Source organism: Giraffa tippelskirchi, chromosome 5, assembly GCF_054371585.1.
Source record: "Giraffa tippelskirchi isolate mGirTip1 chromosome 5, T2T-mGirTip1v1.2.pri, whole genome shotgun sequence".
NCBI lineage: Eukaryota > Metazoa > Chordata > Mammalia > Artiodactyla > Giraffidae > Giraffa > Giraffa tippelskirchi.
The window spans coordinates 120,320,075-120,347,568 of NC_137279.1; the positions used below are offsets into that span (position 1 = coordinate 120,320,075).

The 27,494-nt window shown below is 41.6% G+C and overlaps 1 protein-coding gene and 1 long non-coding RNA gene across 3 annotated transcripts in view; one reads left to right on the top strand and one right to left on the bottom strand.

Moving 5' to 3' along the window:
• LOC145507181 (uncharacterized) overlaps positions 1 to 27,494 on the top strand; it is a 349,446-nt gene that overhangs the window by 24,715 nt on the left and 297,237 nt on the right. The gene's annotated exons all lie outside the window — the stretch shown is intronic.
• On the bottom strand, positions 21,440 to 26,228 carry S1PR1 (sphingosine-1-phosphate receptor 1). 2 transcript variants are annotated; one of them, XM_081493137.1, is made up of 2 exons: positions 25,898 to 26,228; positions 21,440 to 24,251 (listed from the first exon to the last, which is right to left on the bottom strand). In XM_081493137.1, exon 2 carries the CDS (start codon positions 24,086 to 24,088, stop codon positions 22,940 to 22,942), a length of 1,149 nt encoding a protein of 382 aa, XP_081349263.1. In that variant the 5' UTR covers positions 24,089 to 24,251; positions 25,898 to 26,228; the 3' UTR covers positions 21,440 to 22,939. The 2 variants fall into 2 exon arrangements, with proteins under 2 accessions (XP_081349263.1, XP_081349264.1); XM_081493138.1 differs by lacking the exon at positions 25,898 to 26,228 and adding an exon at positions 24,481 to 24,751.

Genomic DNA, 27,494 nt, shown 5'->3' on the forward strand with positions numbered 1-27,494 from the left:
GTAGGGTCTTAAAAGGATAATCTTTAAAAATTGTGACACTATACTATACACCCATAACTTATATAATATTGTACATCAACTATACTTCAATTAAAAATAGAGTAAGGGACTTCCCTGGTGGTCCAATGGCTAAGACTCCGGCTTCCCAATGCAGGCGGCACAGGTTCAATCCCTGGTCAGAGAATCAGAACCTGCATGCTGCAACTGAAAGACCCCACATGCAGCAGATAAATGGCACAGCCAAATAAATAAACAAATATTTCGGAGAAGGCGATGGCACCCCACTCCAGTACTCTTGCCTGGAAAATCCCATGGACGGAGGAGCCTGGTAGGCTGCAGTCCATGGGTTGGCGAAGAGTCGGACATGACTGAGTGACTTCAGTTTCACTTTTCACTTTCATGCACTGGAGAAGGAAATGGCAACCCACTCCAGTGTTCTTGCCTGGAGAATCCCAGGGACAGGGGAGCCTGGTGGGCTGCCGTCTGTGGGGTCGCACAGAGTCGGACACGACTGAAGCGACTTAGCAGCAGCAGCAGCAGTAGCAAAGCTATTTTTTAAAAAAGAGAGAGAGAAAGTAAACAGTCTCAGCCAGATACACACACCACTGTCTGTCACCTCAGGTTGTACATCGTGGATGGCTCTAAGTGTACGTGCAGTTTTGCAGGGACCCTGTTATTAAATGACATGGACACAAAGCTCATGGATACAGACGTTATGTGACTCACCAATATCCCTGTTTATACAAATCATTTCTTACAATTTTCTTAATATTTCTTAAAATTTAACAGTGAAGAAACATTACACATTGAAGTTGGTCTTCATAACACCTCATGCCCATCAGTAACCAGTTATTTCTTCCAAGTGCCTCTGACATCACTAGGAGTGACTTTTCCTGAAAGGGCACAGCAGCTTGAGGACAAAGAATCATGTATCTCAAAATAACAGAGAAACTTGAGGAACTAACCTTGACTTCTCCCAAGCCATAAAGGCTCTGCACCCCCAGCCCCTTCCTCTGAAACAGGAACCTGGAGATCTTTCTTTGTTCTGAGAAGGGGAGCTCATTAGGAATCTTCCTCGTTTTGCTTAAGAACAAGCCAGTTAAGGAAATTGGAGGGGAAAAGGACTGGCAGCAGGAGAGGAAAGAGAGGAAATATGCTTCAGCTTGAGTGTATACGGTCTTTTTGAAAGCTCTCCTTTTATTTCCCTCCCTTCGCTAATATTTAAGATGTCATTCACTTAACCACTCTGAGTCATCAATTTGATCTGATCCTAAAGTCCACCTAGATTCAAGAGGATGCTAAGAAGGAACTCACAGCAAATAACTGTGCATTTTTAGATAGAATCCATCCTCCTTCTCATTCCCAAAGACACATACATACACACCCTCATTCACTTGTTTTTTCTAGAATGAATGCCTAATCAGATTTTTGTTTTGTTTTTGTTTTTTATTGAGCCATCCATTAGTCTTAGCAAAACCTCAGAGAATAAAAAATATACTGGCAGGGCTCCACACACCACCTCCAAATGCTATAATAGCACAATTATCACTGGTGAGTGAGTTGGCCATCCATGAACAGAGGTTGAAAGCAAACTTCAAAGGGCCCTTCTTGTGGTAGCCAGGATTTTAGAGATTAGGATTCCAGTGTATCTTATTTTTAATAACTTAATGGGCAGAGTATGTGAGCGAAAATATAAGAAATGAAGCAATAAAGAAAAGGAAAAAATAAGAGTGGTAAAAAATGCTAAAAATGGGAAATTAAACATGATTTTAAAAATTAATAATAACCTTAACAGAAAAGGGAAAAGTAATTTGGCCTTCAAGGACAAGACAGAAGGATGGAAGAGGAAGTGGTTAAATTAGCCCAGAGGGAAAAAAAAAGCCCGATGGAACCAAAATAATATGGAGATCTCCACTGTTAGCAGTTTTTAGTGGCTGAAATCTGAGTTTTTTTCATTTCCTGACTTGTATTGCTGTCTTTACCAACACCAGAAGCAAGAAGCAAAATAAGCAGTCATCAGACCATTAGTCAGCACTTCTAACAGAATTGCATCAACAATTAATCATCTCTGAAAAGGAGTTCCCTATTCTTCCCTTCAAAGTACAGTTACCCCTTGGTATACATGGGAGATTGGTTCCAGGACTCTCCCACAGATACCAAAATCCACAGATGCTCAAGTGCCTTAAAGAAAATGGTGTAGTATTTGCATATAACCAATCCACATTCCCCACTATACTTTAAATCATCTCTGAATTACTTATAGTACCAGATACAATATAAATACTATGTAGTTGTACATACAAGGTAAATGTTATGTAAATAGTCACCAGTGTGTAGCAAATTCAAGTTTTGGTTTTTGGAGCTTCCTGGAAATTTTTTTTTTTTCCCGGTATTTTCTATCTGTGGTTGACGCAGATCCCACAGATACGGAGGGCCAGCTGTAATGATTTTTAGGCTAGTTATCATAAGATAATTTTTGAGTTCCATTTCAGAGTTATTGTAGGATAATTCAATTTATATAAAATCTTCACCTAAAAGCCTAAATATTTTTTTCAGAGCAGTTTGCCTTTGTGGAGTGGGTTTTGAGGCCATTGAAATCTGGGTTCAGGGTCTAGCTCTTCCAATTATTGCTTCAGCAGTCTTTTTTTTCCTTATTTCAATTTATTGAGTTGATTATTTGATAGTCTGCCTTGTCCAATAAATGAAGTCTCTTCAAGGGCAGAGATAATTTCTAATTATGCTTATCATTTATTTGTCATTAGTTTAATAGCAGTTAACAGAGTAAGTACTACATAACATTTTAACAAATGAATGGATGATCTATTAATTTTTTTTCACCTGATATTTGAGTTTTTAACAAGTATTAAGGTGTTCATTATGTTCAATGTTACTATATTATTATGTTCTGGGAGCAAGGGATGGATGAGTAAAAGCTAACCCTTGCCTTCAAAGATTTATAATATAGTAGAGAAGAAATTCATACAATTAAATATCAAGCAAGCCAGACTGTAATACATGCTATAAAAGAGATTTAAACAGATCTCTATGAGAACACAGAGGAAATAAATCTGCCAAAATGTATGAAGCTTTAAAAATGCAGAGATTATCTGAAATCTGCCTGGAAGGTAGTTTTGGATAAAATGGAGAACTAGAGAAAGGATAGTTCTATTGTCTTGAACAAAAATGTTTTAACCTCTTTGAGCCTCACTTTCTTCCTGCACACAATGGGGATTCTTAGGATTAAATGAGGGAGCCAAATAAAAGGAGCTTTCTCACCTCTACTAAGTAAAAGATACTGGATAAATTATAGCAATGACGATCAGCACATTAAGGAAGGAATCAATGTTCACACACATAGAAGGACAAGAGAGGAAGATCTGGAAGAAAAGCCGAGGGGAACGGGCTGTGAGTGTGGACACGTGGGCAAGAGCAAGGGTGTGCATTCCTGGAAGTGTGTCCAGCATGAGAGCACAGAGAGAAACACCAACGGCAAGAAGAGGAGAATGAAGAGGAAGAAGAGAGACGCAGTTGGGTGGAGGAGAAGTGTGACTTGGAAGCATGAAATTTGCCGCTGACTCCACACCAATGTCGTGAGCTACCTTTGCAGGACCACCCGCATCTGGGTGCAGGCCAGTCACCTGAACCCCAAAGCCAATAAACAGGGGGTTCCTTCACAGCCACAGTCATGACTCTGTAACAAGGGTAAGTTTTCATATTTTTGAAGTGCTTTTCTCTTTTGATCTTCCTGAGTAGAAATCTTTGCACTGGTCTGCCTGAGGTAATATGCCCAGAAGGAAGATTAGAACTTATTATACGAGCAGAACAAGACAAAGAGTCATGTTCTGTTTCTGTCATTCAGAAAAATAGGGTTATGCAAGCCTCTTAAAAAGGAATTCACTCTACTCCTTTGTGAGGCCTGAGTAGTTTAACCACTAGGCACGGAGGTTTCAGATCATAGAGGTCTACCACAATAAGATTAAAAAAAAAAAAGTAACCTGTTTGTCAGGTGAATGAAGTCAGGAAAGAAGATATCTGGTCTTTGCTGATGTGGGGAGTTGTGGGAAGTAGCAAGGGAGGAGGAGAGAGAGAGGAGTGAAATGGCCAAAGTGGTCCTCATCTCCCCTTCCCCAGTTCTTTCGAGGTTGGCTCAGGCAGGGAAAGCAAGGTTAGATACTTTGGAAGGCTGAGCAGAGGTTACTCTTGAACAGACCCCCCTATGGGCTCTGAATGAGGCAGTCCTGCATGTGACAAGTCCCCAGACAAGCGCAGGGACCCAGCCTGCCCCCATCTGCGCAGTACGGCCAGACAGAGAGATGTAGAGAAGTAGAAACCTCCAGCCCCACTGCTCCTCAGAGGCAGGCAAAAGTCAGCAAGACTTCAAACGGCCCTCTACCCGTAGGGAAACTGAAATGAGAGCAGGTCACCTAGAGCTCACTCCAGACTTTGACCAGGCGGAAATCGACCACAGGTCACACCCACCCAAGTTAGCCACAAACACCCACAGGGCCAGCAGCATCAAGTGGATAGGACAACAGCCTGGAGAGCCAGTGGGGAGGCAACTGTGCCTGAGGACATCGCCTCCTCCCACCACCTGAGGTTGCAGGAGCCTCAGCCCATCCCCCTGCTCCAAACAAGCTAGGGAGGAAGAGGTGATCTGTGAACCTGGCCATTATCAGCCAAGGGGAGCAAGAAAATATCCAACGGGATATTTCTCTCCCATTCTCTCTTGAATGGGACTACATAAAAAAAAAAAAAAAAGGTTTTTTTTTTTAATTGAAGTATAGTTGATTTACAATGCTGTGTTATTTTCAAGTATACAGCAAAGTGACTCAATTATACATACACATATATATTCTTTTTCAGATTCTTTTCTGAAATAATTATAGATTATTACAAGATATTGAATATAGTTCCCTGTGATATTCAGTAGGTCCTTGTTGTTTGTTTTATATAATAGTGGTGTGTATATATTAACCCCCACCTCCTAATTTATCCCTCCCTCCCTGCCCCCTCTTCTCCCTTTGATAACCTTAAGTTTGTTTTTTATGTCTGTGAGTCTATTTGCAAATAAATCTATGTCATTTTTTTAGTTTCCGCATACATGTGCTATCCTATGGTATTTTTCTTTCTCGGTCTGACTTTCATCATCTCTAGGTGGATGGGAGTACATTTTAACCTAGGTGTGTAATTACTGTTATTTCTCCCTCTGGTCAGGAGGTGAGAGCTTGGGAAGGAAGCCAAAACAGTAGACAATAAAGGTCATTTTTCTGCACATCCAAGCTGCACTGTATGTTGAATTTTGCAATTCTGTCATATGTTCTTTGTTTGGTTTCCTGTGAAAGGCAATGTAAGCACAAAATCCATTTGTTGACTAATAGGACTTCCAAAGGAATGAATTCTTTGAAAGAACAATACTCACCCTAAGTGTCCTGGCTTGACTTAGGAGGATCAAATGACTGACAAGGAAAGAGAGTGGGAAGGGAACTGTCTGTATGTAATGATTTTGTCCATTTTCTCAATGTGTTGGCAGTGTCTGGAGCATAATAGTGAAAGTGAAAGTCACTCAGTCGTGTCCAACTCTTTGCGGCCCCATGGACTATACAGTCCATGGAATTCTCCAGGCCAGAATACTGGAGTGGGTAGCCTTTCCCTTCTCTAGGGGATCTTTCCAACACAGGGATTGAACCCAGGTCTCCAGCATTGCAGGCAGATTCTTCACCAGCTGAGCCACAAGGGGAGCCATAAGTGCCTCATAAAGATGTTAAATGAATGAAGAAATAAACAAAAATTGACTAGTACTTATTTTGTGCCAGACATCATAAACATGATCCTGTTTAATTTTCACCATAGCCTTTTGAAGTTGTCATTATCATCAAGATTTGATAGATAAAGGACTTCAGACAGGTTGAATAACTTCTCCAGGTACACACACCTGTGTGTGGTGTGGACAGAATTCAAGCACAGGTCAAACTGACTACTGTGACTTCTCAATGTATTTCCTCTTGTGGAAGGAAATCTCTTCATATAGAAGAAATTTCAATGACATTTCCACCCCCTTTTTTATATTACAAGGAAGGTCCTGGTGTTCTTTTCCATAACCAGATGGCTGTGACCACTGCAAAAATAATTCCTACCTACCACAAAAATGATCCTTCTGCTAAGAATGTAACACCAATTTTGTGGCAGCTGCTGTGTCTAAATTGAAATGTTAATAATTATCTGGATAAAAGAAATCACAGGAAAGTAGAAGAGGCTATGTGTGAAACCAAAATACAATCCCAGAAAAATAAAAGGAAAGGAAAAGGGAAATCATAATAGGAATCAGAGATTTAACTAAAATAGCATCTTTGAATGTCAAAAGAACTCTTGAGCTTTGTGTAATCAAAATAAAGAACAAAATAGACCAAACTGCATAAAATAAGTCCTTTCTTGGGTTTCCAGTGACGTTACAAACCACAAAAGACTCCACCATTTTTTAAATTACAGCATGAGGTTTTACCCTCTGGTGGATTCTTTGGTCAAGCACTAACATCTACATTAACATTTGCTACACCCATCTGCTTTGATCTGAGATTCCCTCTAAGTACAACAGACATTCATTCGCAGTGCTACAGAAGCAAAATCATTGTCATTTCAGAGACTTGAACTCCACTTAACCCAGCTGCAAAAATTAGCAAGGGCCAATAGCCGAAGGGTCTAAAGAAAACCTGGCAGGATCTAAAAGAAATAAAGCTGGATGCATAAAACTGGAAATAAAATCAGCAACACAAGTTATTTCACTTTCAGTCATGGGTCTTGCTAAAAAGACTATGATTTCCAAATATTTAGTAGTATAAGGAAAAGAGAAATGATTAGGAACCAGGAGCAAGTCACTAATCTCTAAAATAAGACCCTTGGACATGTGAATCTCTAAGATCCCTTCCAACTCAACAGATCTTTGAGTATGAGTCTGGGAAGCCTAAAGAAGTTCTCTTGGCTTCTCTGGGTAATGGAAAAGCATAGCCCACCTTCTTGGAGATTGTGTGTGTGTGCACATTCTCAGTCACTTGGTTGTGTCCAACTCTTTGCGATCCTATGGACTATAGCCCACCAGGCTCCACTGTCCATGGGGTTTTCCAGGCAAGATTACTGGAGTGAGCTGCCATGTCCTCCTCCAGGGGATTTTCCCAAACCAGTGATGGAACCCACACCTCCTGTGTCTCTTACATTGGCAGGCTGATTCTTTACCACTGAGCCACCTCATTAGCTTAAGATTCTTCATCCTAAGGGAACAGGTAGTGGATAGGATTGTTGTTCATAGGATTATTGTGTGTAGCAAGCAGAAAAATGGGAAAGTCAGACTTGCTCATACACTTTCTAAAACTTTCAAATTTTAAAGTAATTTTGGAAAGGGAGGATAGAGAGAGTCAACATTTGGAAAGTACTGTAGCAACCAATGCCCATGACTGATGCTCTTATTATGCTACTACTTTGTACGAGATGGCAATATTTTGAAAGGTTGAGACCCTAGCGTTTCAGTATCCATCATCACCATGCAGTCTGAGAGCTGGAACCACTCACCCAGATATGTGGTAGCCTACAATGATCGCACACACCAACCAAGAAGCCTCCCTAACCCAAAGTCCCAGAATCCGATCTAGCTAGTTTCCCAGCTCCACAAGGGTTTTCACATCCCAGGAAACTGCTTCACTGTGAGATTGACTGAGCACCAACGGTGGATCTCAAGTGACGAGCTCAGTTATTTCTATTTAAATCAAGTGACAAATAAGTGCCCTCAGGTCATCTGTGAATACTATCATGTGAAGTTTGGCCTGTATAAGATTATTCTGAAATTGAATCAGCTACCAACATTTAAAACTCAGACTACATGGCAGAATCCCTATGTCCATCTCCCATAGGAACATCTGAAAACACTGGATTCCTATTCTCAGCTGGCAACATAGGACTGGAGGAGGTAAGGACTCCTCACTGAGATGGACTTACTTCTCAAGTTGGTCTCAGTCCTACCTGACTCACTTCACTCCAGTAGTCCTCTGCCTGCTTCCCAGAGGCATTTGAGAGCCACCACTGACTTGAAGATCTAAATAGACTAGGAAGCCTTCTGTAGGCCACTCAGCAGCCAGGATGCAATAGCTTCAGGATCTAAGTGGCTACCCTAGCATCTAATCATGAAGCTGATCTATCAAGACCCCTGTGCTAGGCACTCCTGAAAGCCAAATGATGGAAGGATGCTGGCAAGCTTAGTGCCGGCAAACAGGTTAGTGGTCTTTACAGCACTGACAAGGAATGAAGGCCAGGCTAGAAGCACTGATTCATTATTGAAATGGTTTTTCAACTGCTCTGCTCTGCCATTCATGGTATATAAAATGTCCTTTTGTAAGATATCACGTTAATTAGCCAAAGAGCATATGTAGTTCATTTCTGTTCAGTCACTCAGTCATGTCCGACTCTTTGCAACCCCATGGACTATATCATGCCAGGCTTCCTTGTCCGTCACCAATTCCCCAAGACTACTCAAACTCATGTCCATTGAGTCAGAGATGCCATCCAAACAACTCATTTTCTGTTGACCCCTTCTCCTCCTGCCTTCAATTTTTCCCAGCATCAGGGTCTTTTCAAATGAGTCAGCTCTTTGCATCAGGGGGCCAAAGTATTGGAGTTTCAGCTTCAACATCAGTCCTTCCAGTGAACACTCAAGACTGATCTCCTCGCAGTCCAAGGGACTCTCAAGAGTCTTCTCCAACACCACAGTTCAAAAGCATCAATTCTTCGACGCTCAGCTTTCTTTATAGTCCAACTCTCACATCCATACATGACTACTGGAAAACCCAGAGCTTTGACTAGATGGCATTTTTTTGGTAGAGTAATGTCTCTGCTTTTGAATATGCTGTCTAAGTTGGTCATAGCTTTTCTTCCCCGGAGCAAGTGTCTTTTAATTTCATAGCTATAGTCACCATCTGTGGTGATTCTGGAACCCCCCAAAATAAAGTCTCTTACTGTTTCCATTGTTTCGCTGTCTATTTGCCATGAAGTGATGGGACCGGATGCCACGGTCTTAGTTTTCTGAATGTTGAGTTTTAAGCCAACTTTCTCACTCTCCTCTTTCACTATCATCAAAAGACTCTTAAGTACTTCTTCATCTTCTATCGTAATGGTGATGTCATTTGCATATCTGAGGTTACTGATATTTCTCCCAGCAATCTTCATAACACCTTGTGCTTCATCCAGCCTGACATTTTGCATGTTGTACTATGCATATAAGTTAAATAAGCAGGGTGACAATAAACAGCCTTGATGTACTACTTTCCCACTTTGGATCCAGTCTGTTGTTCCATGTCCAGTTCTAACTGTTGCTTATTGACCTGCATACAGATTTCTCAGGAGGCAGGTCAAGTGGTCTCGTATTCCCATTTCTTTAAGAATTTTCAATAGTTAATTTGGCGTAGTCAATAAAGCAGAAGTAGATGTTTTTCTGGAACTCTCTTGCTTTTTTCAGTATCCAACGGATGTTGACAATTTGATCCCTGGTTCCTCTCTGCCTTTTCTAAATCCAGCTTGAACATCTCATGGCTCACATATTGCTGAAGCCTGGCTTGGAGAATTTTGAGCATTACTTTGCTAGCATGTGAGATGAGTGCAATTGTGCAGTAGTTTGAACATTCTTTGGTATTGCCTGTCTTTGGGATTGGAATGAAAACTGACCTTTTTCAGTCCTGTGGCCACTGCTAAGTTTTCCAAATTTGCTGGCATATTGAGTTCAGCACTTTCATAGCATCATCTTTTAGAATTTGAAATAACACAACTGGAATTCCATCACCTCCACTGGCTTTGTTCATAGTGATGCTTCCTAAGGCCTACTTGACTTCACATTCCAGGATGTCTGGCTCTAGGTGAGTGATCATACTGTCATGATTATCTGGATCATGAAGATCTATTTTAGTATAGTTCTTCTGTGTGTTCTTGCCACCTCTTCTTAATACCTTCTGCTTCTGTTATTTCCATAACATTTCTGTTCTTCATTGTGCCCATCTTTGCATGAAATGTTCCCTTGTATCTCTAATTTTCTTGAAGAGATCTCTAGACTTTCCCATTCTATTGTTTTCTTCTATTTCTCTGTATTGATCACTGAAGAGGCTTTCTTATCTCTCCATGGTATTCTTTGGAACTCTGCATTCAGATGAGTATAACTTTCCTTTTCTCCTTTGCCTTTCACTTCTCTTCTTTGCTCAGCTATTTGTAAGGCCTCCTCAGACAGCCATTTTCCCTTTGTACAGTTCTTTTTCTTGGGAATGGTCTTGATCACTACCTCCTGTACAATGTTACAAACCTCCGTCCATAATTCTTCAGGCACTCTGTCTATCAGATCCTATCCCTTGAATCTATTTCTCACTTCCATTGTATAATCATAAGGGATTTGATTTAGGTCATACCTGAATGGTCTAGTGGTTTTCCCTACTTTCTTCAATTTAAGACTGAATTTGGCAACAAAGAGTTCATGATCTGAGCCACAGTCAGCTCCCAGTCTTGTTTTTGCTGACTGTATAAAGCTTGTCCATCTTTGGCTGCAAAGAATATAATCAATCGGATTTTGGTATTGACCATCTGGTGATGTCCATGTGTAGAGTCTTCTCTTATGTTGTTGGAAGAGGGTGTTTACTATGACCAGTGGGTTCTCTTGGCAAAACTCTATTAGCCTTTGTCCTGCTTCATTCTGTACTCCAAGGCCAAATTTGCTTCCTACTCCAGGTATCTCTTGATTTCCTACTTCTGCATTCCAGTCCTCTATAATGAAAAGCATATACTTTTTGGGTGTTAGTTCTAGAAGGTCTTGAAGGTCTTCACAGAACCATACAACTTCAGTTTCTTCAGCATTACTGGTCGGGGCATCGACTTATATTACTGTGATATTGAATGGTTTGCCTTGGAAATGAACAGAGATCATTCTGTCATTTTTGAGGTTGCATCCAAGTACTCCATTTCAGACTCTTGTTGACTATGAGAGCTACTCCATTTCTTCTAAGGGATTCATGCCGATAGTAGTAAATATAATGGTCATCTGAGTTAAATTCACCCATTCCGGTCCATTTTAGTTCACTGATTCCTTAAATGTCGATGTTCACTCTTGCCACCTCCTGTTTGGCCATTTCCAATTTACCTTGATTCATGGACCTAACATCCCAGGTTCCTATGCAATATTTCTCTTTACAGCATTGGACTTTACTTCCATCACCAGTCACATCCACAACTGGGTGTTGTTTTTGCTTTGGCTCCATCTCTTCATTCTTTCTGGAGTTATTTCTTCGCTGATCTCCAGTAGCATATTGGGCCTCTACTAACCTGGGGAGTTCATCTTTCAGTGTCCTATATTTTTGCCTTTTCATACTGTTCATGGGGTTCTCAAGGCAAGAATACTGAAGTGGTTTGCCATTCCCTTCTCCAGTGGACCATGTTTTGTCAGAATTCTCCTCCATGACCTGTCTGTCTTAGGAGGCCCTACATGACATGGCTCATAGTTTCATTGAATTAGACAAGGCTGTGGTCCATGTGATCAGTTTGATTAGTTTTCTGTGATTGTGGTTTTCATTCTGTTGGCCCTCTGATGGAGAAGGATAGGAAGCTTGTGGAAGCTTCCTGAAGGGAGAGAGTGATTGAGGGGGGAAATTGGGTCTTGTTCTGATGGGCAGGGCCATGCTCAGTAAGTCTTTAATCCAATTTTCTGTTGATGAGCAGGACTGAGTTCCCTCCCTGTTGTTTGACCTGAGGCCAAACTATGGTGGAGGTAATAAAGATAAGGGTGACCTCCTTCAAAAGGTCCCATTCATCGGCTGCTGCACTGAGTGCCCCCAACGCTGTAGCATATGGAGACTTTTCAACAATATAAAGGAATATTTCACCCTACTTAAGGAATTCAAATAGAGCTTCACAAAACTAAATGCTTTCTAGATTGTACAACTCTCTTCCATAAAGATAAGCTCAGTTCCCCGGAGAATACTATAAATCACAAAGATCCTGATCTTAGCAGACAGATCCTCACATTCCCCAAACCCATACTTGACTCATTTCGGTGGAATTAGGTTTGTTTCTCTGTAGCACTATTTCCCAGTGTGTGACGGTCATCAGCCTGAGTGCCAGCCCTGGAATCAGGTCTTGCTCCTGGGAATGGGCTCTAGTACACTTAAACTTTTACGTTAGTAGGATACATCCCATTAAAGAACTTTTGCTTTGTTATCCTTTTCTTAACTTGGCCAAGGCCTCTTCAGTCTCTTTTTAGATTAAGTGAAAAGCAGAGCTGTGTTTCGAGTGGCTGCTAATGCTTCCTAGTGAAAGTCATGAGATATGAATAGTGTTCATGGAAAATGTTATTCAAGTAGGCAGCCACCAATCCCAGGGATATCCTCCTGGTTCAAAAATACAGGAAACAAAGTTACACCCTCAATTTATACCCCTCCTTAAGTTTGCCAGAAAAAGAATTCAGCAAGGCAAATGACACTGCCAACTTTTATTTGCTTTAGGCAGTGTGTTACAGCCTCTGAAATGGGTTAAAGCTGTGAACCTCCTCTAAATTACAGAAAAGTTCATGGAATGACATACCAAGAGTGGAGCTTATAATGCAGAGAATCTATGGAAATCCCTGATATCTTAGACTTCTTTTGTATGAAATACAAATTGTTCTTTTTCCTTCAGACATATTTAAATGGAAATAGGGAGGAAGTTAAAGCACTTTCAACAATAAGAATATGTTCTGATTACTTTGTTCCAAATGGAAGTTTCCTGCTAGTTACCAGTGCGTTCTTAATTGATAATGAAATACAAAATCTAAAGTGAACTTACTGTGGTAACACTGGCACACAATTCTGTATGAGTCAAAATTCTGCAAACCACCTAATAATTTCACCCACGATGCCAGACTCAATCGTGACATGAGGCAAGGCAGTTGTGGTGGCCTGAAAACTGTCCTCACCAGGGAAGGAATCAACATTCAGTTTTTCAGTGGTTTTTCAGTGAAATTCATCTCTTGTGTACTTTCTTTTTGTTTTTTTGTTTTTTTTCAGTGTTTAATTTCTCCAAGTTCTCCATAGGTTTACTCTATTAGGCAAAATTATGTATAAATATTTATTTCTTTTAAGACTCTGATAAAATCATATAGCACTTCCAAAAAGCCACCTTTCTATGAGTCAGGCAAGGCTATTTTAAAGCACAAAGAAAAGTAAATGTCCATTCCTTAACTTAAAAATACTTTAGGTTTTCAGTGTTGAACATTGTGTTAACACATTTATTCTAACTTTTTTTTCTTTAGGGAGGAGTTAGTTAATTCATTCCTTTTTTTTTTTTTTTTGAGAAGACAAAAGATTAAACAATATTTTTTCCCTTTACTGGAAATCTGATGTGTACTTAGGCAACCAGAATCCCATACTGCTAGGAATTAGTTGCTGTGTGGGTTAGGTATTAACACATACTTCAAATTTACACTCTAGTGTCTTCACTAGTATTTATCTTAGACTTTGTGAGAATATCCAACACTGATGTGTTTACAAATCTACTAGCAAGCTTGATGAATATAGAAAGATACCAAATAAACAACCCCAGAAATCTAAATCTGCTTATCTTCCAGATTCCATGGCACAGCTCCTGTCACTGTAGAACATTTTTAAGGGAAGGATAGTATAATCCAGACATCTCTCTTTTTTTTTTCCCAGACATCTCTTTTACTTTTCCTCTGGTAACAAGTCCAGTAACTAAACTGCTTGTATTGAATTTTCTAGAAAGTGAAAAGAGAATGGAAATCTGTTTGACACAAATAACCTACAAGTATTTAAATTACTTCAACTCATTTCAGTTTTGATCCTAAGTATAGGATCACAATTCAAAAATAGCTGATTATGCAAAAAACATTGTATAAGCATAATTTTTAAAAGTAAAACCTGATAAAATGAATATATAAAATGAGATCATGTATATAAAACTGCTTTTCAAACTTTGCTATTATACAGGTCATTTTGTCCCTTTAAATTAGGAGGTCCTTGGGGTATGTCTTCTAAATCCCTTGTAATTTTGCAACTCCTACTATAGTGCTTATGACAGTATAATAATTTAGTTGGGGACAGTATTGACAGAAAATACTCAGATAACTGAAGTAAAGGATTTTATACACTGAATAATCTAGGTAGTTCTTTAATACCCTAGATTCGCACTACACGTGTGAATGGGGAATATGAAAATCCGTGTTTTTCTAAATGCTGCCCTAACCAGCATCTAGACAAGGAAGAGAAACCAAGAACTATTTCTGCAGGTGGCCACTGAAGCTGCTGAAGCAGAACAGCATGTGAGACCTAACCACTATTTCTGGTGCCGCAAAAACCTGCAGAAGCTGAGTGAGGGAAGAATCTCGATGCATATAAAAATTAATACCTTTCAAGTGATTTAGCACCACTCTTCTCTTATTTTAGAACATTTTTACTGGTGACTTAAATTTGTTTTTCTCTGAAGTGTCTAGACAGGCACAAAAGAAACCCTGAAATTAGAAAGATGCTTTCCTTTGTACAAAAGAATGACACCACCCAGTCCTGTCACCAGTAGTCCTTTGAGGGGTAGATCCGGTCATGGTGAGTAGGTATCTGAGCTACTGGCAGGTGCAGTGGGATTGGCATGTAATATTGGGATGTGGAGTCCTTGAGAGCTAGCCCCAGCTCCCTGGCATCAGTAGTCGTCAAAACATACAACACACAAAAGACCTACTTAGGGTTCTTTCTCTAGTCCTTGAGAGGATTTATGATTGTTCACTTTAGATGAAGTTGCTCACGATATTGATAATTAAGGATGTGCGTCATGTTTCCTCTTGAATTATTCATTTTTCTCTCTTTTGCATCCAGGTTAAATAAACACACCACCTAAGACTTAGTCATGGAGAAGGAAATGGCAACCCACTCCAGTGTTCTTGCCTGGAGAATCCCAGGGACGGTGGAGCCTGGTGGGCTGCCGTCTATGGGGTCGCACAGAGTCGGACACGACTGAAGTGACTTAGCAGCAGCAGCAGCAAGACTTAGTCAAATGTAGACTTCATTTGCCCATTTCACCCAAGTGCCTCCACCCAACATAGGTCACAGCAGGGCTCTAGAAAAAAAGCACGAATTGAAGTGAGATAGAAACTAAAAATAATGTTGAATGCTTTGATTTCCCATGGGACCTAGAACAATTTGAAAAATTGAATACAAGGGATATAATGTATAACATGATGGATATAATTAACACTGCTGTATGTTATATAGGAAAGTTGTTAAGAAAGGAAGTCCTAAGATTTCGCTTCATAAGGAATTTTCTTTCTGTCTTTAATTTTATATCTACATGAAATGATGAATGTTCACTAAACTTACTGTGGTACTTATTTCATGACATATGTAAGTCAAATCATTATTCTCTACACCTTAAATTTATAGTGCTATGTCAAATATATCTCAGAAATATTGGAATTAAAAATTGAATACCAATACTGATATTTATAACAGAGTCCAATAACATAAAAGACTTCTCTCTCATCAGACTCTAAAAGTTAATTCCCCATTTTTTAGTTTTAAGTTATTTAGAGATGTTGGTGACATAAAAGCCAAAGACCAAATCTGCCAACATTTATCATATTTATTAAATGAAATTATTTAACACTACTTGAAAACTGAATACACTCAGGGGAGTATACAACATTGGAAAACTCTTGGAAAGAAGAACTGTTTCTTGCTTATATCAGCTGTATCTCTTCTCCCAAAGAGAAGGAACCATTGAAGCATGATGTATAGCTGGAGGAATGGCTCCTGTAAGCTCTATGAATGAAGGGATCTTGTTAATCATTCGCCTGGTACCCATGGCACACAGCCTAGAACAGGCATTCTTGTTGAAGGGATGGGTGCATGGGTGGGTGCACCCATCAAGAAGGGTGGGAGCAGGAAGCAGGAGCCCCATCAGTGCTTCCTCTAGGGTTGTTCTTTCTGCCTTGGTTTCAACAAAGCAGCAGAAAAGTGAGCAATAATAGGATTAGAGCTCTAGGGAAGTAGATAAGCAGCTACTTACCTTCCCCACTCCAGTCAGCACTGGAAGCACTGTCCCTTCTTCCCTATCCCCATTCTTCCATGTATCAGATCAGCCTGGCCCAGGAGCACTGTAGTGCCTGAAGCACTTCCATCTGCCCTGCTACTCCCAGAGCAGGTGAAGGAAAGAGTCCTTAGAGAGCACTGAGTACAAGAGAACAAGCTAACTAGCCGCAACAAGCTTATAAAGCCCTCAAAAGCATGAGCTTAGTGCATAAACAACTAGGTCCTATCATATAGCACAGGGAACTCTATTCAACATCCTTTTTATTTTTAAATAATTTTTTAATATATATATATGTATAACTGAATCACTTTGCTGTACAGCAGAAATGAACACAACATTGTAAATTAACTACACTTTAATAATACGTATATATATATATATATATATATATACACGTATATATATATATATAGAGAGAGAGAGAGAGAGAGAACATTTGTTGGTCAGTTGTTAAGTCATGTCCGACTCTGCAGTCCCATGGACTGTGGCACATCAGGCTTCTCTGTCCTTCAGCATCTCCTGGAGCTTGCTTAAATTCGTATCCATTGAGTCGATGATGCCATCCAACCATCTCATCCTCTGTTGTCCCCTTCTCCTCCTGCTTTCAATCTTTCCTAGCATCAGGGTCTTTTCCACTGAGTCAGCTCTTTGCATCAGGTGATCAAAGTATTGGAGTTTCAGCTTCAGCATCAGTCCTTCCAATGAGTATTCAGGGTTGATTTCCTTTAAATCAACTATGCTTTAAAAATACATACATGTGTATATATATACATATATGTATGTATATATATATAGAGAGAGAGGGAGAGAGAGAATGATATCTATTTCTTTTGTGTGTCTGCCTACTACCAATACTTCTAACAATGCAGATCTTGCACCCAAGACAAGTGTTATGTGACTGACTATCTTTTACAGGTTTGGCCAGGTGGTTTGGCACACTCCAGTTTTTCTGTCACCACTGCTAACATGTTTCAGAATCCTTGCCTTTGTGTAAAAGTCCATTCTTCATTAGGTGGTTTACAATGCACCATATACACCTAAGACTGAAATCTGACTGTTAATAAACTTTCATTGTGAAAGTTTCAGTTATAACCCTAGACTCTTTCAAGACACAGAAATTCTTCAGAGATTACAAATACCAATACCAGGCCAAATTCTCATCCTATAGAAGCAAAGAGAGTATCATCAGGTCACAGTTACTTAGCATTTTAATGTTTTGGTTCTGGGGCTTTGGAGGATACTAAAAAAGCATGTGTTCCTTTTGTGGAACATTTTGGGACTTTTGCCACATCTACTGAACTCTTTGAAAACTTGCTTCATAATTTCACGGAGAAAGTGCCAGCTGCATAGCTCTCATACTCAAAAGTAGAAGTTTACCATGGTGACTCTTTTTTTAATTCCACAGATCTTAAGAATATAGTTGGATAAGTTTAGACAAATGCATACACCAAGTAACCAACACCTTAAAAAATTAATAAAGAGAACATTGCTAACAACCTAGGAAGTGTCCTCATGTTCCTTTTCAGTTTGTCCTCCTCCCCCAAGCAACCACTGTTCTGATGACTTCTATCTTCATTGATTAGTTTTGTCTGTTTCTTAAATTTCTGTTCTTAAATTTTAAATAGAAGCATGCAGTATGTTCTCTTTTGTGGCTGGCTTCTTTTGCTCAATGTAGTGATTTTGAGATTTGCACAGATTGTTGCAAATAGCAGTAATAGTTCTTTTTTTAATTGCTGAACAATACTCCATTCTGTGAATTTATCAAAATGTGTTTATCCATTATTAATTAATACAGAAGCTGGTTGAGTGCATGCCAGTGGTTCAATAAAACAAATGCAGCAATTACTGTTCTTTCAAATTTGCAGTTTATACTTGGCTTTTGCTAACGATTATACCCAGGGTTAAATCTGATTTGTAAATCTTTTAATCCTCAAAGAGAGTATGGAAAAAAACAGGAATCCCTTGAGAGTCTGAAGAATCTGAGCAGAAAGCAGGAGGAGTAAAAGATAGGTGGTATTAGGGCAGATATCTTTAACATGAACAAAGTTTGCTCTAGGTCCTGGCTCTTGTCAAGCATTGTGAAAAGACTGAATCAAATACAGGTATAACCCTAACCATCTCTCAGTGTTATCTTCATCTTATCTTTCCTAGCTCTTTGACCACTGGTTAAAAATTCTTTCTCTCTGCAGACAATCTAAAGACTTTAAGTTATTCAAGAAAGCCATGCTTGCTTGAGTAGTCTGTAGTTTCAGTTAGAACTGCAGTGAAGGCAATGGTGTATATCAAAAAGTACTTTGAGTCCCTTTCCTTGTGACCAAGCACACATCAAAAAAGCAGGAAGGAAGGCTGGAGGAAATTACACAATTTATTATGATTTCTCATCATCAAGAGTTCACTGTTGTCCACAGGGAAAGAATAATGGTTCCTATAAACGTTTCTTTTGGTTATTTGTGATTCCTCCCTCAAGATCTTTACAACCTATTTTGAGAAAGCATAGACAAATCTAGTTTGATCTCATGTGTTGGGAAACGAATGAGATCAATCTCATTTGATCTAATTAGTTAGAGGTCCACAGAAAACATTTTTCCAGAAGAGAATGGAACAACCAGTATTAAAAAAAAAAAAGAATAATTGAACACTATATTGAGATTATAGAAACTCACTATTGCAAATACTATGGGTATGGGTAAATAATAGTCCCTAATCAGAGATTAATGTGTTTTAAACAGTGACTATTTACAGGATCAAATCTTTAATAGATTTGTAGGTAAAGTATTTTTTTTAATGTGTTATTCAAATATTATCCTTTGTTTCTCAGCTGAAAAAGGAATCGCTAACATGTAGAATTACTTGAATTTCAAGTCCTCACTTTGTATCATTTTCTAACAGGGTCTGTAATCTTTCTGAAGGTGTTATTTCAGAGTGGTATGTCCCACAAAGAGCTACATTTGTAGTTGCCTAGAAAATCTAACAGATCTCAGTGGGCTATGGAGGCATGAAGAGTCAAAATCATGCAAAAACTGTAGACTAGGTTAAAAGCACTAGGAAAAGTATTGCACTGGATATATTTTTAACATACACCATGTACTAAGGGGAAATTAATCCAATTAGAAAATAAAAACCATTAAAATCTTTAAAACTCTTTTTACATTAGGGGAAAAAAATAAAGACCCCATAATCACAACTGTAGTGCTGATATTATTACAATAGAATATAATATCTAATTAGCATAAATGCAAAACTCCTGTTCTTGTACACTTTTGAATTTATAACATCAGTAAATCAACTTTTTTACAGAATTAAATTTTTCTACTTATTAAGAGACTACAAAGGAAGAACAAGTGCTGGCTTTTATAAGATTTTTATTTGAATGTTCTGTAAAATTATAATCACACTTAAAGTTGTGAGGAAGAAAGCATTATTTGATGTCATTTTGTAATTTTCCTGAATATTTATGAAGTGAAGTGAAGTGAAGTTGCTCAGTCGTGTCCAACTCTGTGCGACCCCAAGGACTGTAACCTACCAGGCTCCTCCATCCATGGGATTTTCCAGGCAAGAGTACTGGAGTGGCTGCCATTTCCTTCTCCAGGGTATCTTCCCTGGAATATTTATGAGCCATAAAGTATTGTTCTGGTTGTCTGTTTTCCTCCTCTTAAAAACTCTACATGCTTTTTTTTTTTTAATCAGAACTTTATGGAGTTTATTTTAGTGTAAACATATAGGTACTGAGGGTTCCTTTTTTTTTTTTCTTTCTTATCTTTCATTCTCAATTCTCAAAATATACTGAATTAGAACCAGATATTTCTGGTTGAGATGCAGCCAAGACTCCCTTCATCTTAGCCATTGCTCTTAGCTAGAACTAGGGATCTGACCCACTTCTACCAGGAAAACCACAGTCCATGACTATCCAGTTGTCTTGGAATGAACTGCACTGTCGGGAATTTCCAGGAAGAAAGCACATTAAATCACTGAGTAATGTACTCACAGGTGGGCAAGCGCGACTGGGCTCCCGGTCACTAATGAGCTCCCCCACTCCGCCTCAACTTCCCCACATCGTTTGAGTCACTGCTGTGCTTATAAAGATAAGTCCAAGGGTACAACCACTTTATCTTCCATAGAAACTCAAAATGGACGCGGTTTTCCATTATGTTTGATTCTGTACTGAAAGGTCTGGGAAGTGAGTGTAACATGAACTCATTCCTTCCGCTTCAGCAGACAGATGGATAGAGACATTCCAGTTTGTTTCCAGTCTTTTGTCTTCGGAGCATTTTTGGCATTTCCCTCAGGAAACTGGAGGTTGTGACCTAAGGTTTCCTTAGTGAACACGCTTCTGTTTCCCACAGTTAACCTTACCCAGAAATGACATCTACTCTATTAGGTGAGGTTTTATCTTCATGTCCCAACTGTGTCCTGTGCATATTCAATGACACTTGAAAGCACAAATTCTGAAAGCTAACAATAGCACTGAAGAGCCAAACATGCCAAAATACTTTGATATAATCCCCAATGAAGATGACAATAATATCAAAACAAGAATTAAAAATTCTGTGAGGCTTGCCATTTTATAGTTGGAGAAATTAATGACTATGGATGGTAAAGCTTTCAGACAGTATGAATCAAAATTTTTCAGATGAAAAGTGTATGCTATTCAGCCAAGATTCTACAACTTGTTACTTTATCGCTATTGAATAGTTTTACACTGTTCAGCTGGTAGACTGGGAGAAGCCAAGACAATCTTCTGAAAGAAGTAAGTAATTTAACAGAATCTCTCATAGCCATACCACCACCTCCCAAGTATGCTGGTGGCAAGCCGAGAATGTAAACTTCTGTGGATGGGTGTGAACTGACCAAAGTGTCATAATTTAACTTAGATTTACAATGACATTGTTGTACATCATTTATTTTAAACCCATGTTTTTAGACAGATTTATTACACTATTGCTTGTTTTTTGGCCAAGAGGCATGTGGGATCTTAGCTTCCCAACCAGGGATCGAACCCACACTCCCTGCATTGGAAGGCAAGTTTTAACCACTGGACCACCAATACTTAATTTAGTTTGGCTTGAATGTCATTTAACTCAAACAATTACATTTACTTGTCGATGTGGTATTTAGAGGTTGGTGGTTTTCATCTCATTCTTTACTACTCTTCAGTGTTAACTTATTGAAGTTTCTCTTCCTGAAAAAGAGTGGTTTCTAAACAAACCACAGTTTTTTTTCCACTCTCTAGTTTATCAAGATAAAATCCCGTGAAGAATAACAGAAATTTGCCTTTAACTTTAATTCTAAAGGGGTACATAGTCAAATAGAATGTCTTACTAATTATTTTTTTAAAAATGCTCTTCACCAAAGAATCTTTAAAAAATCAGTTTATTAATGTTTAAAAGTTGATAAAGCTATGTGCAAAATGATCCACATTGTCAGAAACCTATTAAATACTATTTTTAAAAAAAAGACATTTCTTGATTTAATTGCACTGGAAACCATACTAAACAGACACCAATATATTTTTATTCTTTGTGACATTTATATACATCTTCAATTAACTATTTAATGTACTGGAAAACTTGTCATGTTCCCTATCAGTTAAAGTAATGCTTTAAGGGCACAAGAGGATGGTATTTTCTGAAGAAATACACATTCAATGGTGTTAACACAGGTTAGGAAAATCCAATAAAATGCTGAAACAAATACATTCAAAGATTACAAAAAGTACTTTTAACACAACAAAATATAGCCATCCTGTTGGTTGAAATGATTCCCACAACACTCTGAAAGAAACATCAACAAAAGTGCCAAAGATAGATGTTGTATTGTTAGACAAACTCGTTAAAAAAAAACTCTCTTGGTTTACAAAGTCACCCCCCAACCCCGAGTCAGTTTTCACCTTCTTTTGCTTATTTGTTTCTCCTATGACACTAAGGATACTGGGTGATGTCATTTAAATAAATTGGACTTCCTTATGCAGATTTCAGCCACAATGGATATGATACTGCAACACATTTCAAAGCAAAGGTTTTTGTTTTTGTTTTTAAAGTGACTGCAACTAAATTCAAAAACACTCATCCAGCTTACGTGGAAACTTTGGCCTCAGCAAGTAAAATTGCTTTCCAGCTCCAAACCATCTCCACCACAGTCTTCCTGCTGGATGCAGCCTACCTGCTACACATGCTCAAGAAATGGACCGTGCCACACCCCCAGCTCTGAATGCCAGGTAGTTAAAATATAAAGTAAAGGTATTCTGAGGAGGGGTGTGAAGGGGAAGGGAGGGTGGGATACCTAGCATAGTAGGTATGTAGAGCATACCTAGCGAAGCAGAAGTGCACACACTCACTTGCGTTGGAAACTAAAGTGAAAAAAAACATCTCCTCAAAGCTCCCGTCAGAGATGCTTTCACATGGGGACATTATTAGCAAAGCAGAAGTGCACACACTCACTTGCGTTGGAAACTAAAGTGAAAGAAAACATCTCCTCAAAGCTCCCATCAGAGATGCTTTCACATGGGGACATTAGTCTTTGAGGAGGGGCCAAACGAACCCTTCAGGAGCTTGACAATGCTAGACCTTTGGCTCAGTGCAAAATCAAAAGCTCCAGCAAGGGGAGGAAATAGATTCCAGGCGAGGACCTGATCTCCACCCTTCCCAGTGCATTGTTCACAGGAACTAAGTCTACCCACCAACACCAGGCGCTACCAGACTGTTCTGTGCTCCTCCTCCCTCCCTCTGGCTCCGGACAGCTCCTCCCTGGCAGCAGTGGAGGCACAGAGAGATGGCTGGTTTTGACTTTTTCTCCTCAAACACTGGGGGTGGTGGGTGACCATGCAAGAACACTCCCCATGGGTCAGCAGTTTTCACTTTTAGGAAGAAGAGGTGACATTTCCAGAAGACATAATGGTCTCTGGGTTGTCCCCATCGTCCTTCTGGGGGTGGGAGGAGTTGTCTGACTTACTCCGGCTGAATTCCATGCCCGCGATGATGGGTCGTGTGAATTTACCCGCAGAGTCTCTGCTGGGGCACTTGCAGCAGGACATGATCCGGACGAAGGCCCGCCGCATCTCCTTGTTGGACAAGGTGTAAATGATGGGGTTGGTGCCGGAGTTGAGCACAGCCAGCACCAGGAAGTACTCCGTTCTGAAGAGGATGTCACAGGTCTTCACCTTGCAGCCCACGTCGAGCAGGAGCAGGATGAAGAGCGGCGCCCAGCAGGCGATGAAGACGCCCAGGACAATAATCACGGTCTTGAGCAGTGCCAGCGACTTCTCAGAGCTGCGGCTGGCCTTGGAAATGTTCTTGCGGAAGGTCAGACGGCGGCTCCGAGTCCTGACCAAGGAGTAGATCCTGCAGTACAGGATGACAATGGAGAGCAGGAGCAGAGTGAAGACAGTGGTGCAGAAGAGGATATAGTGCTTGTGGTAGAGCGGCAGCACGGTAGAACAGCTGGGCAGCGTGCTGATGCAGTTCCAGCCCATGATAGGCAGGCCCCCCAGGATGAGGGAGATGACCCAGCAGGCACTGATGAGCAGGAAGGAGCGGAACCTGTTGCTCCCATTGTGGAGTTTCATCTTCAGCATGGTGATGTAGCGCTCAATGGCGATGGCCAGGAGGCTGAACACGGAGGCCGAGAGGGCCACAAACATACTCCCTTCCCGCAGAAACCACTGGGCGGGGGTTAGCTTGTAGGTAGTGGCCCCAGACAAGAGCAGGTTGGCTGTGTAGGCCACTCCCGCCAACAGGTCTGAGAGGGCCAGGTTGCCGATAAAATAGTACATGGGTCGGTGGAACTTCTTGGTTTTCCAGATGGTCAGCAAAACAAAGATGTTTTCTAGGATGATAAAGCAGCAGATGAGAATGAACACCACTGAGATCAGTTTAATGCCGTTGTCCTTGTCCGCGCTGATCTTCAGCTTTCCCGTGTAGTTATAATGCCGGACGATGATGTCGTAGTTGACATAGTCGGAGACAGGGTTGTGGAGGGCCTTGACCAGCGGAATGCGGGTGGACCCCATGATGCGCACTGTCCCCAGACACCCGGGGCGGCGCTTCTCCGGATGAACGCTAGAGGGCGAGGCGGAGCGAGCCTTCACAGGCAGCCGGGGTGGTTCAGGCAGCGAGATCCAGGCTTTTTTGTGAAGGTTTTCTTTGGCTGGAGAGGGCCTCGGAAAACACAGCCTTAAACAAATCACAAAGAGCAGAGAGTCAGGGAAAAAGCCACAGCACACAGGCGTAATTCGTTCTAGCGAAGGCATTGCTCCAGTTTTCTTGTTGTTGATTTGTTTTAAGGAAACTTGGGGAGAGCGCAGAGGGAAGGATTGTTTAAAAAACAGCAAACTCTCATTTCTTGGTGGGAAAAAAGGAAGAAGGGAGAGAGAGAGAAATAAAGGGAAAAAATTTTTTTTACCCAAACTGAAAACTCCGACTCGACAAGACGAAAACGTCCTCTATGGTTACATCCACTCAAATGGAAATGGGAAAACTGGAGGCGTGAGCCCCATTTAATTCGACTCCTGCCTCCTCAACACACACATACACCCCTCCACCTCGCTCAACGCTCCCCCCACCCCCACCAGGTTTCCAGCTCCAGTAGAAAAACTCTCTAAAGCCTTCACCGGCTTCGCGGCGGGCTCACCACCAGTTCCTGGCCGCACCTTCGAAGAGACCAAATCACCAATGTGAGACGCACACCTCTGTGCTCCGGCGCCACCCAGCTAAAACCACCTCCTAATTGCCATGCAAGAAGTTAGATTTGCACGAAAATCATTTGACAGCGTAAGTCACTTTTTAGGCTCTATTAATAATCTTTAGGAGCAGGTGTGCTTAGGGTCCGAAGGCGCAGCACAGTGTGGGCAGCCAAGCCCGCCCTGGCCTTGCGGTAAACAGGAAAGCTTTAGCGCCTCCGTGAAGCAACTGCCTTTTCATTCTTCTTCTTTTTTTTTTTTTTCCGCGCAAGTCAGTGCAAGAAACTATCAAAGTACTCAGTAAAAATCATTCATAAGCTATTGCAATAAACCCCAGAAGTTTCGTACACCCATTGATTGCAAAAGTATTTTTTAGTTACTGTGGATATAGCCAAAACATGTATACACAAAAAAAGAGAAATTAAATTACAAATGCTGAAAATACACGCCACTGCATTTCAAATTCCGAATGCAAAATTACTCTCCAGAAACTCATACAAACAGAAGTCTGGCGGTTCGTTGCTAAGCCAGTTTTATTTACTGCCCTCCCCCAATACGTTGCCTCGTCTCAGAGAACTGCAAAGTGTGGAGGGGATGAAATACGGCACGTGTGAGCAGAAGTCTACCCGTAAGTTGTATAAATGTTTCAAGGTAACATAGCAAATGCTATTAAAGTGGAATTCTCAAGACTACAGAAATTCCCGGGACAGCAGAGGCTGCTCGGCGCCTAGTAGCTCCGCGTTTCCCCTCATCTAATTCCACACCCGGCTCGCTCGCAAGGCAAGTTTAAGCCCTTAACCTCATCTCCCGCAGTCTTTGTCTATAGGATTTCCCAAAATAAGCGTCTTCCCTCCCACTCCGCAGACCCACCGCAGCTTCCTCTATCCCCCAACCCCAGACGGTTCTACAAAGAGGACTTAACCCTTTTCCAAACTTTTTAGTGCGCCCAGAACAATCCGATCCGGTTGGGCGCCTGAGTAGCCCAGAGATGCTTGTTCTCAGCACCCAAAGATGGATGGTTTAAAAGTGTTTGCTTTGCTTCGCCCTGGTTTGAAAATTTTGTTTCTGCCTCTGAAGACCTCCGGCCGCGATGCTCCCCCGCGCGCCCGGGTCCGCGCCTGCCCAGCGCACACTCCCTACCTGGCTCAGGCGGGACGCAGCTGCGTTCGCGGAGCTCCGGGTCTGCACTGCGCGCTCGGCATCTTGCTGCTGCCCGGGACTGACTGCGTCGAGCTCTCAATTTACTCGAGTCGGGGTCCCCTCCCTCCGCAGCTGCACACTCCAATGGCCAACGCTCTTGCCGTGGCCGGGCAGACCGGTCAGCTGAAGTGGCCGAGCGCCCCGCTGAGGCTGAGTGGCTTCTTTAGGAAGAGATGAGGAGGAGTGAGTGCCTCAAACCCCCATTCCCCTCCGCTCGCGCCTGGGGGCCGCTGGATCTGTGCAGCTGAGACTCACTGTCCAGGAAAGATCTGCGGCAGAAACACACAGACAAAAAAGAACCCCTCCTCCCCAAGGGAACCAAAAAAAAGAGGAGAAAAAAAAAAAAAGAAAGAAAGAAAGGGGCGGAGCCTGGTGCCCCCTGGACTCTAAATGTATAAATCACGGCCCTCGCCCTGCTATCCGCCGCTCCCTGGCGGTGGAGACAGTTCTCCCCAGCCTTAGAAAAGAAGGGAGGTGACGCGCTTTGGGAAACTTTTCTCAAGAAGAGTCTTAGGAGACAGAGGACGGCCTGGCGAATCTAGCGCGCCTTTCTGGTCCCCTAACCCCGCAGCCCGTGGGGGATCAGAGTCCGAAGATTGTGGCCGGGCGCTCCGGGCCCCCACCCCAACCCCGACCCCAGGTGCTTCTGCGGAGGCAGGGGGAAACCAGCTCCGCGACCCCGCGAGTCCCGGTCGTGTTCCTGGGGACGAGATGCTGGGAAGGGGCTGCCAGAAGGATGGCGGAGACAGGCAGCCCGGGTAGAAGAATGGCCTGGGAGGTCCCTCCACTTCAGCTCACCTCCCTCCCTCATCTCATCCTCATCCTTCGGCTGCCTCGAAACTTGCGGTCTGAGGGGGCAGAAAGTGGCTTTCGCGGGGCGCACAGTGAAATGGGCCAGCTCGGGGCGAGGTGTTGTGCGGGGGTTCCCCTCACTCAACTGGGCGCAGAATCACGTCTTGTGTCCCAGATTCTAGCCAGTGGTGAGGTCTGTGAGGAGGTGGGCAGCTGCCGGGGCCCGAGAGTTTAAACAGCTTGGGCAGCTCAGGAGTTTCCAAAGAGGAAGGGCTGCCCGGCGCGGACCAGCCTAGGACAGGCAGCTGCCCAGCCTGGGGCCAGCGCTCTTGTCTGTCTTTCTACTTCGGAGGCCCCAAGCCTCAGTGTTCACAACTCGCCCACTGTTTCCTTTCGCTTGCATGCTACTTCAGAACGTGAGACTGAGAGTCAGCCTTGGTCAGCTCCTCTTAAGTGGTAAACTGAGGGACCTGCTGCCCTGCCCTTCTGCTTTTAGCTTTGCAAGACAGTTTCCACCCAGTCTCTGGTCTCACTGGCTTCCCATCCAGGCAGATGTGAACGCAAAACTTCTCCGTTGTGCAGTTTCAATTAACACAGTACAGACACACCCTGTACCTGAATGACTCAGAAGGAGGCTGAATGAATAAACAACAACTCCTGGCTTCTGGGATCTTATGACTTTGCAAAGGAAAAAAAAAAAAATCAAATGACAGTTACTATACAGTTGCCCCAAAAGCTCTCATCA